This window comes from Haliotis cracherodii, unplaced genomic scaffold (assembly GCF_022045235.1).
Source record: "Haliotis cracherodii isolate W230 unplaced genomic scaffold, xgHalCrac1.p SCAF_2, whole genome shotgun sequence".
In the NCBI taxonomy this organism is placed as follows: domain Eukaryota; kingdom Metazoa; phylum Mollusca; class Gastropoda; order Lepetellida; family Haliotidae; genus Haliotis; species Haliotis cracherodii.
The window spans coordinates 65,366,040-65,383,635 of NW_027266275.1; the positions used below are offsets into that span (position 1 = coordinate 65,366,040).

The following is a 17,596-nucleotide window of genomic DNA, read 5'->3' on the forward strand; positions in this document are numbered from 1 at the left end:
TTTATTATTTATAAACACCAAAATTTCCGAGATAAAATCCGAATCACCAAGTAGGTAAACTCAGTTTATAAAACTCATAAAAAGTGTTAATTCTTATCCTAAAGTTAATCCAGGCTGGAATTCAAAAAGCAAGATTCATGCCAAATAAATATAACCAACAGAAGATGTGAAAGGAATCAAACAAGGGAAATGAACTGAACTGGCTGGTATTGAGTGTTCCTGCTATGCAATGCATGCACAAAACAGAGGACAGCCTACTCAATGGTGTATTACAAGTTCATTCTGAAACAGTTTTAGAAAAATTACAAATATGTATGGTATAGAGCATGCATTTAAAATGTGCAGATTCACAGCTACCTATACACAAAGTAGGATTTGTGATTGACATGAGACACATTTCAAAGGAATTGACAGTTGTCAAGAAGTCTCTATTTCTGATAGGTGTTGGTGGATTCAGCTACACTTTCAGCCATCATGTTTGTTGGTCAATAGTGAGAAGCCAATCCGATCATGCAACAACAAACACTTTATGATACAAAAGGAAAGGCAACATGAAGTTTTTGGATACCCACGTACGCTAAAATCTCGTCTGACCCTCATACATTCTTGGTCTGAGGTTATTGGGGAGGAAACAAAGCAATGCCAGGTATAATTCATGAAAATGGATACTATCAAACATCAGAAAATGAACAGGGATACAGCAAGACGTCCTCCTCACAACTACTGGTATACTAGGAGAACCAAGAGATGAAATCTGGGGAAACTCAGACTACACCCTCAGAAGATTTAATGCATGATTGCTAATAAAAAACATCAAAATAAATCATGAACTATTTCCTAAAATAGGAGCGAAACTGAAAATAATCATGCAAGTATCATCAACAGAACATGACAACTATCTCAAATGTTTACAATAATGTAACAACTTCTGATTGTGAATATTTAAACTCGGACTTGAAATGACAAAACAATTTCAATTTCTACATTATTTGAAATTTCATTTCTTGATATCTGTGCCTTTAGACGGCAATCATACTCACTTCTCGTAAGAGTGGATGTTGGTGCCTGGCATCTCCAGCTTGTACAGGTCAGAGTCCTGGGAACCTGGAAGAGACAAATACAGGTATCTACAACATGACCTTGACCTTGACCTAGACAAGCAGTGGCATAATCTTATCCTTTTTTTACGAGGAAGTCAAGAATATTTATCTATGGTAATTATTAATATGATCTTTCCAAATTTACTTTAATACAATTTCATAAATTACTGTGCAAATTATGCTATGGTCTGTTGCTTTGTACACCACTGTAAACATACTTAGTGTTGAAGAATGGACTTTATTTGTCCACTATAAATAATGACTGACTATTGGTTTTCTAACATGCATATATACACAAAGTGCATGTGCATAGCTATGCTTCTATAACCAATATGTATTTAAACTAAATTAACTAATGGACTAAAAACTAATTAAAAAACCTAACAAGCAGCAAATAATTGGGCAGCATATATAATGTGCATTAAAGTATTACGAACAAAAGTATGAAATGTTTCAAAAATGCGCATTTATAGTCACATGAAACATTTGTGAGTCTACGAACAGAATAAATCTGCTAGTAACAAATTATACACATATATTTTTTAAATTATTTTAGCATACAAACACTTACTAACACACTGACAGACATTCACTAGCAACTGAACACAATTGCGTACATTTGAAAACCAGAAGTCCACTTATGAAATGAATCATCAAATAACATTAAAGCCAATGCAGTCAAACGATATGGAGGATATTATTAAATATCTGCTAATACAAAGGTGCAAAGTTGGTGCATTGGTTGTTTATGTTAGCAAAAGAATGGGAAACATTAGTGAAGAGAATAAGAAAGGTTAAGACATGTTTGTAATACAGCACTTATACTTTTGCACTTCTGGACCGACTTGCACAAAGTGATCTTAGCGCTAAGACTATCGTAAGCCTATGTTAAAGTATGGGAGTTACGATCATCTTAGAGCTAAGATCGAGTTGTGCAAGTGGGTCCTGGTCTCAGGGAAAATATCAAAGTGATGGTTCCCATGTATAAGCTACAGTGTTTCTACACAATGCCTGAAGGCAGAACTTATCAACTCTTTCATATAGCGACCAATGATTAACCACATTTGTACCACATACCAAGACAAACATAGCATCATCATACACAGTAGGTCTTGTACATTAAAAACATTTACTTTTACTTATCTTTACATTGGAAATACACTACATTACACAAGCAAAAGTTAGTATCATGACTTCTGAGAAATTTACAAAACTTTGCATTGATGACGGGTGTATTTCGGTCTGTATAAATTTGAACAGGGTGGCAAATTGGTCATTCTTAAAGTAGGGTTCTGCCAAAATATTTACTTATTTCTTTATTAACAATTAGGCATACTCTGAAAGCATGAGTTGGTTTGTATACATCTGTGTATGTAGGAGTTGACTATAGCCCTTAGTCAGTGTTACCCATTAAATGCATTGCATTGAGAAGAAATATCTTCTTAACCCAATCTCATTAAAATCAGATATTAGTTTTCGCTACCGCTAAACAAAGATCTGAGGACATCCCATTAAGGGTCACGTCAGAACGACCTTTCGTGAATTTTGACTGACCAATGAAAAGACTGACAAGAAATCAACATTAGCCAATCAGAAGGCAGCTTTCTCGAGCTTTACGACACTAGTTTCAAATTGGCGACTACGCTTCGAAACATATTTTGACGCATTTTCGATTAAAAAAATTAAAACTGATAAGAAGAACATTCTGGAATGGCTTATAGATGGCCTAGATTGTAATGGATATAAACATAAAACCTGTAACTGTCGTTTGGAATACCCCTTGTTAAATATTTCGTGGTTGCATGATTAGAAAACACATTCCGACTGTCACTTTCATAATCTGGTAAGCGACGCTCTGATTGGTTGGATGAAAGGTTGTTCTGACATGACCCGTAATGGGATCTCCTCAGATCTTTGTTTAGCGATAGCGAGAACTAAGATCTGATTTTAATGAGATTGCTTCTTAACCATGAAAAAATGTTTTTGCAATATAAATTGTAAGAGCAACATATGCAATAACACTGAAATGCTGGCAATGCAATCTACAGCTGGTCTTATCCTGGGATGGGAAAGAAAGGTGTGATGGTAATAAGATGAAGCCAGTGTTGTGTGTTACTCATCTAGAATACAAAGTTAGTGTTTAAGCTGTTAGAGGTACTGCCACTCAGGAACTGTTGTCACTAAAGTAGTACCGATTGTGAGGCATGACCCCATGCCTAGCCTATGTCATGTTGGGCGTTAGACCCGTGATACCTGGAGTTTGAGAAATCCTTGGGAGAGACAAAAACAAAGTATCAACACCAACTAAGATATGACACATGAAGCATACATGTTGGAGATTACGGTAATAATGTATTGGTCAAGTATCAGTCAGCAAGTCTGTATCCTACACATATATAACTTTCTTGCCTGACTTTCTCTGAACATGCATCTTAAAGAAATGTGTTACTTCATATTTACTTTCTTGATTCTTTTATTCACAAAAACATTTTGAAAGACAATTCATGAATTGGAGTTGAAATGTCTTAAAAGCGTTATAGAACTTATCATGTTTATATGTACTTTGCAATAATTTTCTTTAGAAATGATTTTGAAAATGTTTATTATTTGACAGTGATTCATAAACACATATTTTTGAGTGAGATGCAATTATACAATAGACTCTGCTCTTAGCAGCGATTTCTAATAATCATAAAAAGAGTTTTGTTGCCTATATTTCTAACATAATTTCCATAAATTTCCAAAGGATATACATTTCATGTGTGAAACTTGAAATATTCTGTTAGAAAATCAACCCTGAAATTCAAACCCCACAGTTAACGAACATATTTAGTCCACACTGAAGAATTGGAACCAAATAATGTACAAACAAAACTATAGGAGTGGAGAAACACCTTTATGGCGATATACAGCTGGGCTCAAAGCAGTATCTGAAATAGCCATGATGTTATCAATCTTTCTTCGGAGACATTCTTTGAAGCAAAAGTAGTAGGAATTGTACAAAACAAACAAAAATAGCAAAATATTTGCATGTGATAAAACAGGCTACCGGTAATCAAAAACAAGCTTGTTTTCCTCAAACAGGTAAAACAGCTTTTCAAACTACCCCGTATATCTGTTTTCTTTTCAGGTCTATAATTCTACAGTACAATCATGAGCACGAATCTAAAGATGGATGCTCTTGGTGAAATATCTCTATATATATAAACTTCAAACTCTTCAGGATATTTCTAAATGCTTGTACCAGTTGCTGAGCAATTCCAGTTCCTTTGTACAGACCTCAGTTAGAGGACACAACACAAGCAGAGAGAGGACATCATGGCCTTTGTGTTCCTACAGTCCCAGGCTGCACACTGTTACAAGGCTAATCCCTATGTTACTGACACAGACAAACCGGCATCAGGGGCACAGAAGGACATGGAGGTTTTCATTAATATTTAGTTAATCACATATATAAAATTACTTTTCTTACATGTGCATAAATAATTAAAAGCAGAATAAAGGATTTACAGTTTGTACAGAAGAAAAAAGAGACTCACATGCAAAAATAAACATACATGAATGTAGATAATGCCATCTAATACAACCATGCCAGGACAGGAGACATGAGAGGAGCATTCACACACATTACTACAGAACTGGATGTTGGTTCTCTTGAGAGAAATGGTTCCCACAAGAAAGTGTTCCTAGAGCGATCTCACACTACAGTTTAGATTTCATTGCCACAAAGTTTGTGGCCCACAAACCAATGTGAACTCTACAACAATTTTAAGTTCATGTTAGATAATAGGAGTGAGTGTGTTGGTGTGACGCCATTTTCCATTCCAGCAATATCATGGCAGGAGACACCAGAAATGGGCTTCACACATTGCATCCATGCGGGGAAATGAACCCGGATGTGAACGTTTAACCACTAGGCTACCCCACGTTCCTTAGATTATAGGAGCTACAGTTGTGGTGGCAAAGGGCAGTACGCCTTGGTCCCCTCCCACAATGCACTATTGGAACTCCAATTCAATACCATAACCTTAGAATTGTCATAGACTTGAGGCTACTCTTTGGCACGATCAATATGATTATGTAATGTATGCTTGTTTCTGTAGTGACATTGAGATTCATAACAAGTTCTAGGAACACTTTTCCCATAGGAAACAAATTTCTGTTGACACACACATGCTGCAACTAGCAAAACGGCAGCAATCTTCTGTGTTCTCAAAGGGATTTAAGTGCTAGGACTGTCATAATTCTTTCACGTTGACATGAATAGAATAGCTTAGAATAGTCCTAGCACTGGGCCACCTTGTTGAACACTGCCCAGGGTCTATCATCACTAAGGGTTCAGTCAGGGTCACCAGGTCCTGCCACAATTAGTACATGTACAAGGTTCCTGAAGGTGCACACCATTGTGTCACCTATGCAAATACAATTTCGATTCTATGCCCATTATCTTCCATTTTAGTTCCATATGATGTAATATGTTACTATTCATCTGGGTGCCGTTGTACAAAACCACCTTAGCGCTACGACTGTCGTAAGTCTATGTTAAGGTATGGGAATTACAATCACCTTAGCGCTAAGATCACTTTGTACAACAGCATGATGGTATGTATTGAAAGCCTGACCAAAATGACAAAGTTATAGCCTGTAAAATATAATTATTACGAAAAAAGTCGCAAGATAAATAATGTTATCTTGATGACTGTCAGTTTCTTATTATGGTATGTATTGAGGCCAGCCATGGTGTGGTCTTCACAAGAGAGATTCAGAAGGAACCTTGGACTGCTCAGTGACCAGTGTCAACAGGCCAGTCACTGAGACCCCACAGACACAGGGAGAGATAGGGGACATTCACAAAGACAAAATCTCAACCTACCAGCTCCATTATGAGTGACTGCAGAAAACATGGTACAGTGGTCACATATAGCATTTACATAAATACTATCACTGCTAACAACCTCGCTAAAAAAAGGTTTATTTTAGACCCAATTATTACAATAGACCTAATACCTTTCCTCAAATATCATTTGTATACAAATTGTTCAATCCCCATGATAGTAACATAAAACAAATTCACACTGTAACTCAGCAGTAATTATCTATTCTGACCCAGGCATCATCAACAATATCATTCATCTCCCACATGATCAGATATATTGTCTGCTTGAAATACATACCGTAAGCCATGGCTGTTGCAGCTTTCAACTTTCTTTGGTACCTAAAGAGTAAAAAGAACGTGTAATAAATACATAAATTGCAAGTGAAATCTTTAAAGGATAAGAATATGATAGTTCTTAAATTTCCTTCACTTATTTTCCTGATTTCATTAACAAAGTCAACTATTACAATAGAAACAAAATTTGCAGGTAGCATTATGTGCCTAAGATTTCTATTTGATCCAAGAATTCTTGATGCATATTGAACTGCTGGGTGGAAAGAGATAAAAGCATGGTAAATACTGACTTCCTCCGACTCATGTAGAATGTGACAATGACGACCACCAGCAACATGCCAAGGATAACCGACACCAGGATAAGGGCCATCTTCAGCTCTTTCTCTTGGGAGTTTTGTGGTGTTGTGGAACTTGTTGGCTTGTAAATCAAAGAATTATTGTCATATTAAAACCAGTTTGCAATGATTTTTAAAAACTGAAACAAAATTCAATCTCCTATTAGCAATTCTGGTGAATGCCACTGGAATTTGCTTCTTAAATATTAAAAAAATCCCTTTCTTTCTCATGTTAATTGATTATCACTTTAGATATATGTAAACCTTTTGAAAATCTAACATTGTCAATCATACATTCAAATATTCATCTCTCATTTCACTCTTTCATTGTTTTTTAGGGGGCTCATCAAAGGTGCTCCAATGCAATGTAGAGTTGTGTCCCTTGACAGTATCAGTGAGTGAGTGAGTTGTGTTTAACACCGCTTTTAACAGTATTCCAGTTATATCGCGGCTTGTCAGCTTAATGTTGGAGGAAAGCCTGAAGTGATGCAGGTCTCAGACATTTATCACTTCGGTGAAACCCACGAGCACGGGTATGATGCTGACAAACCTAGAAACATAATCGGGGCGAACCGGAATTCGAACCCACAATCATAGGTTTCTGGCTTGCCCAAGGGACACAACTGTGCATAGCGAATCACGCCGCCTTAAACGACTGGGCCACCCGTGCCCCCTTGACAGTATCAGGATCCTCTGATCATGGATTAGAATCAGGATTCTTCCTGATGAAGATGCTTGGCCTGTGAGCACTATACCGATGCTCCATCAGAGGACCTGCATCACTTTGGACTTTCCTCCCACATCAAGCTGACATACCATGACATGTGTGACACTGCTCAAAGTGGCACAACTGACTCTGCTGAATCCAAATGGTCTTATTAATTTCTTATTGTCTTTTTCATGAATTTTATCTCCAAATTTACATTTTCATGATAGTAATCTTTGGAGAACAACTAAGAACAGATCAAATGAAGAAAATGTGGTTTCAAATATATTGGGTGGGTGGGTGGGTGTGGGTGTGTGGGTGTGTGTGTGTGTGTGTGTGTGTGTGTGTGGGGGAGGGGGTGTCATATTTATCGGGTATCTATCAACAAGAAAGCAGTCCTTGATAAGTCACTGACATCAAAGTGTCTGGTCTCAACACCAAGAAAGACAAGTAGGAATCAATTTAAACAATGAAACTAACAGCACTGTTTCATACTTAGATATTGTTAACCCCAAAAGACAACTAGCAGCCAAACAAATAATTTTCATGTCATAATGTTTTAGTAAAAGCTATTTTCATGAAGACATTTTAGAACATGGTTCTCTGTGCAAAGTGACATTAATGATAACATGTGGGCAATGGCCTACTCACCACTATTCTCTCAATATTGTAATCGTTCAGAATGCCTATCATATGCTCTGCATTGAAATCTATGGACCTGAAAAAGATAATGGTTGCATCTTATAAATAAATACACCTTGACCATGTTTCTACTACAGTTGGTTGGTTTTTTGTTTAACGCCGCACTCAGCAATATTCCAGCTATATGGCTGTGGTCTGTAAATAATCGAGTCTGGACCAGACAATCCAGTGACTGACAAGAAGAGCATCGATCCATGCAATTGGGATCGATGACATGCATCAACCAAGTCAGCAAGCCTGAACACCCAATCCCACGACAAGCATAGTCACCTTTTACGGCAAGCATGGGTTGCTGAAGACGTATCCTACCCCAGATCTTCACGGGTCTGTTTCTACTAAAGTCAACTTCAGCAATGGTATCATTGAGTAGAATGATTAATTAGCTATCCTGGCCCAAATTCTAATTCCCTATATATTTACAAAGATAGTCAATATTACTGTTCGTCACAATTATCTCACAGTTGCAAATGATCACTGAAGTGATAAGAAGATAGAACTAATGATCGTCCATGCATAAGCAACTACTTATTTCATCCAGAAAATCTCTTAACAACATCCACAGAAACATAATAGTTTACTTTAGAAGATCCTCAGCTGGTATGACTTTATCAGTTTTGGGGTCTTCTCCATGTATCAACATGTCAGTCCTGAAGAATAGAAAACTTAATTAACAAAACAAACAAAATTGACAAAAACAGAATCGTGAATTCAACTGATTTACTTATGAATGATGTAATCACGCCCTACAATCAAGCATCTCCGAAATAGACTAACTGACATACAAGAGTTATCTCCCTTAATCACACTCCATATTTTACACCATACTTATCTATTTGCATCTTATTTTCTTAATCTTTTAAGACTGGAATATTTTATAACTCTCTCTATCACATGGAAAGACACTTGACTGAAATACACAACCCTGGGTCATGATGGCTGACATTTACTTACTTTTCTATCTCTGGTTTTCCTTGATCATTTTCATGCGTGGAGATCTTGTCTACTACGATCCTGTAACCTGTGATATTCCGTAACCGCCTGGAAGAAATGTTGGAATTTATACTATTTGGTTTACAACTTGACATTCTATTGCAGCAAAACCTCCAGACAAATCCTTATCACACACTGTGGTCTAACATTTGCACTCTGCTGTCTCAACTGACGCTACCTTGTAACTTTACATACCTTGGTTATCCCATTAACTTCAGGTTTGTGATGTTTTACTGTAGTTAAATATGTTTACTTTAATGTAGATCACTGCCACTCATTGTACACAGAACATATTCCCACAAACTGTCATTACCAAATCTCACAAAACAATAACAAGCATTTCAGGTTTGATCATATTTTCGTCATATTCCAGTCCTGAAAAACAAGCTCACTCTGTAAAGAAATCTTTGACTGAGCTGACGTCTTCCAGCCTCCTCCTAAAGACAACCTTCAGTCTTTGGTCATCATTGATGAGGGATATCTGCAACAGAGCATAAAGCAATGAAGACACAGTCAACTTTATACTCACATGTTTCAATATTCAGCAAAATCACAACTAAAGCTTGACATTTCGCCTGCGCAATTGTCAGAAAGTTAAAATTGGTACTTTCGAGTGACAAAGAAATGCTTTGTCAACTGGCCTTCTTTGAAAACCTGCAATGTTCAATGATTTTCTCCATTTAAAGGCTAAAAAAATAATTGTCTTGTTTCTCCCCGCCTGCATCATCATAAAGTTTGCCTCACATTTTGCTTTTATTTCAATTTATTTTGCAGTCAAATACTGTATTCCAGTATTTTACTCATCAAGGAATACATGTATGTAGGGACGCCCTTTCCCAGGTTGATTGTACACGACTGTATATTTGGTTATACAGTTCGAACAACAACACCCCACTGTTCCTCTGGAATTACCTTGAGCTGAGCTGAATCATTGAGGCCTCCCTTATCATAAACTGCAAGATTGAGCAAGAAGGAACCAAACATGGTTGGCTTGAAGTATGTGTTTGTCTTCAGGGAACCATTTGGAAAGACAAGGAATGGTTTGTCTACTCCCATCTCAGCCAGCTCATTACGAAGCGCCTCAGGTTCAATGCCGATGTTGCCCGAAAGGTTGAATTTGTTCACTCCCCATGCAAGAGAGTCTTTGTCAGTCACTTCAGTCTGATTGGAAAAAAAGTGTATTACAGCAATCTGTTACTAAGTAGACAACTGCATCATTTAATGACAAACTTCTAAATATATAAACACATACGAAATCTTGACATGAACATGAGAACAAATTCTAATGGACTCACAGAGCGTATTCTTAATCCGAGGAATGAATTAGATCTGAGGTTGGGGTGTGTAAATACAAAAAAGAGACCTTCATATAAGTGACTTTACAACAGGTTTTCTGTGAATGATATATTACCTTCTTTCAAAACATTTTAAAAAACGGAAAATTACAATATGGCTTCCCAATGAAATGGAATTGGTACCAGTCCAAACTCCACTCTCTCATTAGTCCTGTCTCTCATTTACGACTCACCTTCAACTCAAATATAATCTGTCCGAACTGCGTGCTCCTCGTAACACCAAGCACCAAGTCCTTCCTGTTAAACTGTGGCGGGTTGTCATTGATATCTTTGATGGACACGTTCACCCACAGCAGTGTCAGGTCACTGCTGTCATAGCCCTGAGGCTGTTCACCAGGCGCTGGTCGCACAAATGTCTTGGGTTTGATGTCCTCGTAACAGAAGGGAGAAGCTTGGATGATGAGGTTGGTTGATCTTAACTGTTCTCTATCCAGTTTCTTCTTCAGGCACAGCTCACCTGTCTTGTTTAGGGTGAACGCTCCTGGGATTTCTTCAGCTGTAGAGAAGAAAGTGTTTGTGTTAGACAGCAGAGGTCTGGACAATTCCCATCTTCCTGAGGCAAAAGTGTCCACTAGCCATTTCATCAAAGTCTTGTTTCCACCCTTGCCACATCAAGCCCACTTTCCTAGGCTAAATAAGATTGGACTATCGCACATAACGATAGTCAACATCAACAACTGGTAAACCTTTGTATGAAAGTGATTTAATGCTGGAATATGTCTTTTTCATCTTTTAAACCCCCCCAACCATTGCCTATGTTTTTGTGTCAGGGATGAAATCGTGACTATTTTCGTTGTCTGATCGACTTGGTTGTGGCCTATGGTGGTTGCCATCTTTTGTAAAGTTTTCCGAGATAAGAACAGCGATCTGATTGAATATCACATTTTCATTTCAAGGGGCACAACTCATGATCTACGAGGATCGAGCCAAGAAAAGTGGCCTTGATGTGGCAAGGGCAGAAACTAGGCTATGATATCGGCACGTGGACATGCTTCCCTATACAACTATGAAGGCATCACATCATGACACATCAACCATGAACACAACACCCTATCACTATAATGTCATCATCCTTCTAACACTTTGTATGTTAAGACTGCTATAAGAACCTGACTGCCCAGTAACAATTACCACTATTTTTTAGAAACACATATGTCTGTTATATCATACCAGGAGACCATTATTATGTTCAAACCTTACCCTTCAAGAGTACAAACAACCAAACAGGCTAAAAACATACACAGAGATATGATGATCTTATTCTTGTTATCATTAAAGACAGAATTTTAAATTTGCATTTTAGATCTGTTTGTGCTGCACTCAATGCACAATTGCAACCCTGGCTGCACAATGTTAGCACGCCGATAATTACATTTCACTTGAGTTACTACATGCAGTTATTTTCCATCATACATTTTGAAAATAAGAAAGTGGCGTAGAAAAGACTTGCATCGGCCATGGTTAACCGATCTTTTTGTGGAAGTGAATCGTTAGAATTTCAGTAAGGGATAAGAGCCAAAGCTAAATCTCAGTACCCCATTTCCTGGAATCTAGTCTGCGAGGGTAATGAGGGTGGCGTGCAGAGGGATGGAGTTTGCTTCATATCCACACTGCTCATAGCTGAGAAAACAGTCCAGCAAGCGCAGTATGCTTGTTTTAAGTGCATAAAATGTTCATAATATGAAATTCTTTTGTACTGAACAGTCAAATCAAGCACCCAACTGGCGCACACAGGTGATAATGTGTCATAACTTAAACTGATGTGCCAATGTTAGACGAAAGACCCTCAACAGCTGTCAGTAACAAACTGCTATTTAATCTTACACTAATTACTGATACAATTACTGACCATAAATATAGTAACAGATTATGGTAAAGTTGAAGTTGATGTCGTTGTCCTTCGCAATGCTGATATTTCCAGCACAAGCGCTGTCACTCTCCTCCGCCACTGCAACAGGGTAGGGTGTGGGGTAAAGAGTTCGGTCAAACTTGGGCTTCTCGTCATTCACGTCCTTGACACGCACAGTCAGAGTGAGGTCCGTAGAGTAGTTCCTGGGAACCCCTCGATCGGTGGCCCGGACCAGCAGCTGGGGGGGTAGGGGAGAATATATACACGTATCAACTGACATTGAGACAATATTACTCAACAGAAAATGAAACTAGACACATCATCATCCGACTCTTGTGTGATGCTAATCAAATCTATGCATACAGGTATGTAGTCAGTGGTGGGCAATTAATTTATTTGACGTAATAAAAAATTAGAAATAGGGCTCTTATTAGAATATTATTTTGGTAAAAAAAAACAGATAAATTTCATGGTTTATGCTGACAGCCTGAAATGTTTATATACGACAGATATATTTTCCCAGAATTTAATGCCCATAATTAAGGGTGCATATAACACATGGGTGCATATTATACGTGAATAATTAAGTCTTGTGTACATTGATCAATTGGAAGGGGTGCTAATTGGATATGTTCACTAGGCAATATATTAGCAAATATCGCCCAGGGCACTTATTAGAGCGGGGCACTTATTATGTCGAATGCGGGGCACTTATTATGTCGAATATGGTACTTGTAATATGGATGAGTTGGGTCATTCCTGTATGATATGGGAGAGGACCCCAACATGTCAACATGTATGTCAACCTTTTGATTATAATGAACAGTGACCCATGAACACAGTGTAAAAAACAACCTATGGCCTGAATGTGTCTTTGACAAGCTATATCTGATACAATGCAGGACTTGAGAAACAAGATTCTAGTTTGGAATAGGGTATTCATGTACCATGGGATTTGATTGCTCATCATAAAGAACATATCAAAATCTGCATGCAAGTCCACTGCAGGACTTTCCATGCTTTGACTTAGTTTCAAATAATATCTACTGGATTTACTCTTATTATATGTATAGTAGTGATGGGTATCGGCCTGACTTATTGCAGTCATGATTCATGGACTGCATACCACAACGTATTGCATGCATTCTTTCATCTGTAATTTGTTATGACCCTGAAAATAACTGGACCTATAACGTCGGACTGTTGCTGTGGTCACAATGCATGCGTATTGAAACACTATGTACAGGAACCTGGTCATGAATATTTTGCTCTTTCCATCACAGGACACAGTTGCTAATTTCATAATTTCATAATTTCAAGTTGACTTTAAACTTATGTAAACTTTGCCAACAAGATGAAAATATGCATGATTTTGAAAAACACAATATACTGGAATTTTGCAAACAAATTGTGATACATATTCAGAAGAATTTTGAATTGTGGTATGCCGATACACCAGTAATACCACGCACCTCTATTGTTTATTACACACCTCATAGCTTTCATGTGTTTCCCGGTCCAGCACCTCCCTGTTGGTGAGGTTGCCTGTGAGGCTGTCAACATGGAACTTCTGCCAGTCCAGGCGCGACTCAGTCTCCACCAGTGTATACACAACTTCCCCGTTACGGCCAAAGTCGTCATCCTGTGCTTGCAGCGTAATGATGTGTGTTCCAACTGGCTGATCCTGAGAGAAAATATACACGTTAGAGATTTGCTCCACTATGGAAACATACATTATGGAACTGTATCATTAAGAAAGCTGATGTATAGAAATATTTTATCCTTTAAATTAATATAATGATCCTATCTATTTCAGTCTGAAATATATTTCATAGTAAATCTGAGAACATATACATGCTGAATAATTTATTATTTTTTTTAATGAGTGAGTACGGTTTTACGCCGTTTTTAGCAATATTCCAGCTGTATCACGGCAGGGGACACCAGAAATGGTGTTCCCATGTTGTTAGTTGAACCTGGGTCTTCGGCGTGATGAGCAAACGCTTTAACCACAAGGCTACACTACTGCCCCTCATTAAAATGAGTATGCAAACTTGATAAAACTTCATTTACCTCTTTAATAAGAACTACAGGATTGTCTGGATCAGGAACCACAAATCGGGGAGCATCGTCATTGACATCCAGAACTTCGAGGAAGAGCGTTGTGGAGTTGGAGAGTTGCGGCGACCCCATATCCTTGGCCCTCACTGTGACATACCTCACTCCCACTGTGTTGTGAAGGTCAGCCTGGACGGAGATGATACCTGTCACGGCGTTGATGCCAAACAACGCCTGGTTCCGGTTGTTGGTAGCATTAGAATCACCTTCAAGACTGTACACAACAGTTCCATTGTCGCCAGCATCATTGTCGGTGGCAACAATCTGGTACACACTGCTACCTAGGGGAGACGACTCTGGGATACTTTGAGAACCAATGACAGCAAATTGTGGAGCATTATCATTGACGTCCTCGATTTGGATGAGTATTGATGTTCTGTTTGATCTCTGGTCTTGAGGTTCCTTCTGGTTGTCCCTGGCAACCACAACCAGGGTATACTCATCCTGGGATTCTCTGTCAAGAGGTTTGTCTACAGTTATCTCACCCTGAAAGCAATACAACACAAGAACCTATCAAATAAATTCAAACAAACCAGACTTACAAACACTGATCTTTCTCAAAATAACAGCAACTACCGGTATTCTATACCAGGAAACATTTGACACTCATTTACTGTCAATAATATGTTTGATCTGCATATGCTGTTGAGTGCTTATAAATGAAGTCATTTAACTGTCAAGTTTTTCACTTACAAAATAATACTGGTCGCAAGTCCTTTGATGATTTAAAGGGAAACAATCAACAGGACAGGCATACAGTGATATATTCAATCAGTATGGAACCAGGTGAGAGTAGGGTGATCACATCCAAATACTACATCCCTACTCGGCAAAAACTGTGGTCCTACTTGGGCTACTTAGGTGCAGTTTAACTTGTTTTAGTTGTCAACGATGCTCAAGATGCAGTCAAAGATGGGTCAGTTTGTAGTTCCAGAAAGCGTTATCAAGTTATTTTCATACCACTTCGTGCACTATAAACTCACATTTCACAATATAAATCAATCTAGTAGTTGATCATTACCCTAGTTGCAAAGATGCAATGTCTATTTTACAGACTGGAAATGGGTAGCAGACAGTGAGGAATAGCCCCATGTACGTACTCTTACACATGTCAGATAACTCACATTGCTCTCATTAATGACAAACGTTCCGTCATTGTTCACCCCATCAAGCAAATAAAAGACTTGTCCAAAGTTTCCGATATCGCTGTCAATGGCACCAAGGGTGACCACTACGTGTCCAACATTTGCATCCTCCGAGACACGGGCAGTGCGGTTATGAGGCAGGAAGACCGGAGAGTTGTCATTCGTGTCCAGCACTGTCACAAACACCACTGCTGACGAGCTCTGAGCAGGAACACCATTGTCTGTGGCGATGACAGTGAACTGCAGTGATGATCTTGCCTCTCGGTCCAGCTTTCGCTTTAGACGGATGATACCTAAACAGAACAATGTACACTGGTTTTATAACATGAATTATCTGAATAGCAACAATACAACTGTTGGTTGCATTCTCTGCACACAATCAGTGGACGAGAAACATACTTCAAGTTCTAATGTGTCTTAGTAATGAATTGTGTCTTGAGATTTGCTATGTATGTTTTTTTTGTGTTTACAAACAGTCATAAAAATACTCATGGGTCAATTGACCAATACCTGGGAAAATAGAGGACCTGGTTTCAGAAATCATAAGTTCTTATCTTCCTAAATTCAGAGGTATTAACTTTGCATATAAAAGTTGTAATCAATGCAATAATGGTAAACTAGGCATTAAAGCCTCTTCCTCCATATTGGTCCAGTTATCAGTGAAATACAAGTCACCTATAACAATAACATTAGTTATAACCACAGCAGCAGGAAAAGGAACATGTCCAATCTAATTTGGGAATTTTTACTGACATTTGCTGTGGCCTTGGGGCCGAATATCAGCCTCTGAGCACGTCTGTATAAATCCCCAAGTTTTATTGAATTGAAGCACACTAGGTATCTATGTCCTTTGCTCTCTGCAGCCATATAAACAGCCAATCCGAAAACCATAACCAACATGGGTAGCGGAGGTAGTATTGACATCAGAGTGAGTGAGTGAGTATGGTTTTACAATGTTTTTATTCCAGCAATATCACGGCGGGGGACACCAGAAATGGGCTTCACACATTGTACTCATGTCGGGAATCGAATCCGGGTCTTCGGCGTGACGAGCGACCGCTTTAACCACTAGGCTACCCAACCGCCCATATTGGCATCAGAATGGCCATAATGAAGCTGTCGGATGGCAGGAGTACTGCAGTGACTTGTTAAGCAGCAAGCACACCTATTTTTATGCAGATTTTGTGAGTGGCAGGTGCTGCTGGTAAGACAGACCATGCTTGCCCTTTTCGCGACCACCTGGTGTCATCCTTCACTTTCAGATATCCATTCATAATATCTTAACCACTACTTTGCCTCTTACACCCAATGGTTGGTTTGTTGTTTAACGCCGCACTCGGCAATATTCCAGCTATATGACAGCGGTCTGTAAATAATCGAGTCTGGACCAGACAAGCCAGTGACTCATATCATGAGCATCGATCAACGCAATTGGGATCGATGACATGCATCAACAAGTCAGCGAGCCAGACCACCCGATCCTGTTAGTCGCCTCTTGCGACAAGCATAGTAGCCTTTTACGGCAAGCTACACCCAAGGTAATGTTTAGTCAGATAGTCTAGACTGCTTATTCTCTGGTGTTGACATTCTATATTGTGAAAGGGGCGGTCGGGTAGCCTAGTAGTTAAAGCGTTCGCTCGTCACGCCGAAGACCCGGGTTCGATTCCCGACATGGGTACAATGTGTGAAGCCCATTTCTGATGTCCCCTGCTGTGATATTGCAGGAATATTGCTAAAAGCGGCGTAAAACCATACTCACTCACTCACTATATTGTGAATATTCAGACAGTCTTGAGTCTCACCTGTCCTAGGATCAATCTTGAAGGCCTCAAATCTGTCATCGATGGTGTATGTGACCTGCTGGTTCTTGTCTGGGTCGACCGTTTCCACCCGTAGAGCCTCGCTGTCAACATCCTGGCCCTCCGAGACGTTGGCGCTGTACATCGGTGTCGGGAGGAAGAGTGGGGCATTGTCATTGTAGTCCTCCAACGTCACTGTTAAGGTTGCTGGAAAACACCACAAATATTGCACTATATATATTTCTAGCAGACAACATACCAGACTGCACATAATGTATTGGATATACTTACTTCCCAACAGGAAACAATGTGCTTAACATCTAAAAG

General features: G+C 38.8%; 1 protein-coding gene across 8 annotated transcripts in view; it reads right to left on the reverse strand.

The window, feature by feature from the left end:
• LOC139468368 (cadherin-23-like) overlaps positions 1–17,596 on the reverse strand; it is a 71,232-nt gene that overhangs the window by 10,142 nt on the left and 43,494 nt on the right. For 5 of the 8 annotated variants that reach the window (XM_071250286.1, XM_071250284.1, XM_071250285.1 and 2 more), the window contains exons 21-35: positions 17,273–17,476; positions 15,450–15,763; positions 14,281–14,811; positions 13,700–13,891; positions 12,208–12,445; positions 10,532–10,854; positions 9,916–10,164; positions 9,396–9,484; positions 8,965–9,051; positions 8,592–8,660; positions 7,963–8,029; positions 6,561–6,688; positions 6,275–6,315; positions 5,974–5,991; positions 1,041–1,104 (exon numbers count right to left, since the gene is read on the reverse strand). In XM_071250286.1, the coding sequence (XP_071106387.1) occupies positions 1,041–1,104; positions 5,974–5,991; positions 6,275–6,315; positions 6,561–6,688; positions 7,963–8,029; positions 8,592–8,660; positions 8,965–9,051; positions 9,396–9,484; positions 9,916–10,164; positions 10,532–10,854; positions 12,208–12,445; positions 13,700–13,891; positions 14,281–14,811; positions 15,450–15,763; positions 17,273–17,476 (2,614 nt within the window). Of the gene's footprint in view, positions 1–576; positions 612–1,040; positions 1,105–3,134; positions 3,371–5,973; positions 5,992–6,274; positions 6,316–6,560; positions 6,689–7,962; positions 8,030–8,591; positions 8,661–8,964; positions 9,052–9,395; positions 9,485–9,915; positions 10,165–10,531; positions 10,855–12,207; positions 12,446–13,699; positions 13,892–14,280; positions 14,812–15,449; positions 15,764–17,272; positions 17,477–17,596 lie in introns of those variants that run through there. The other 3 variants (XR_011653685.1, XM_071250290.1, XM_071250289.1) reach the window with 3 other exon arrangements.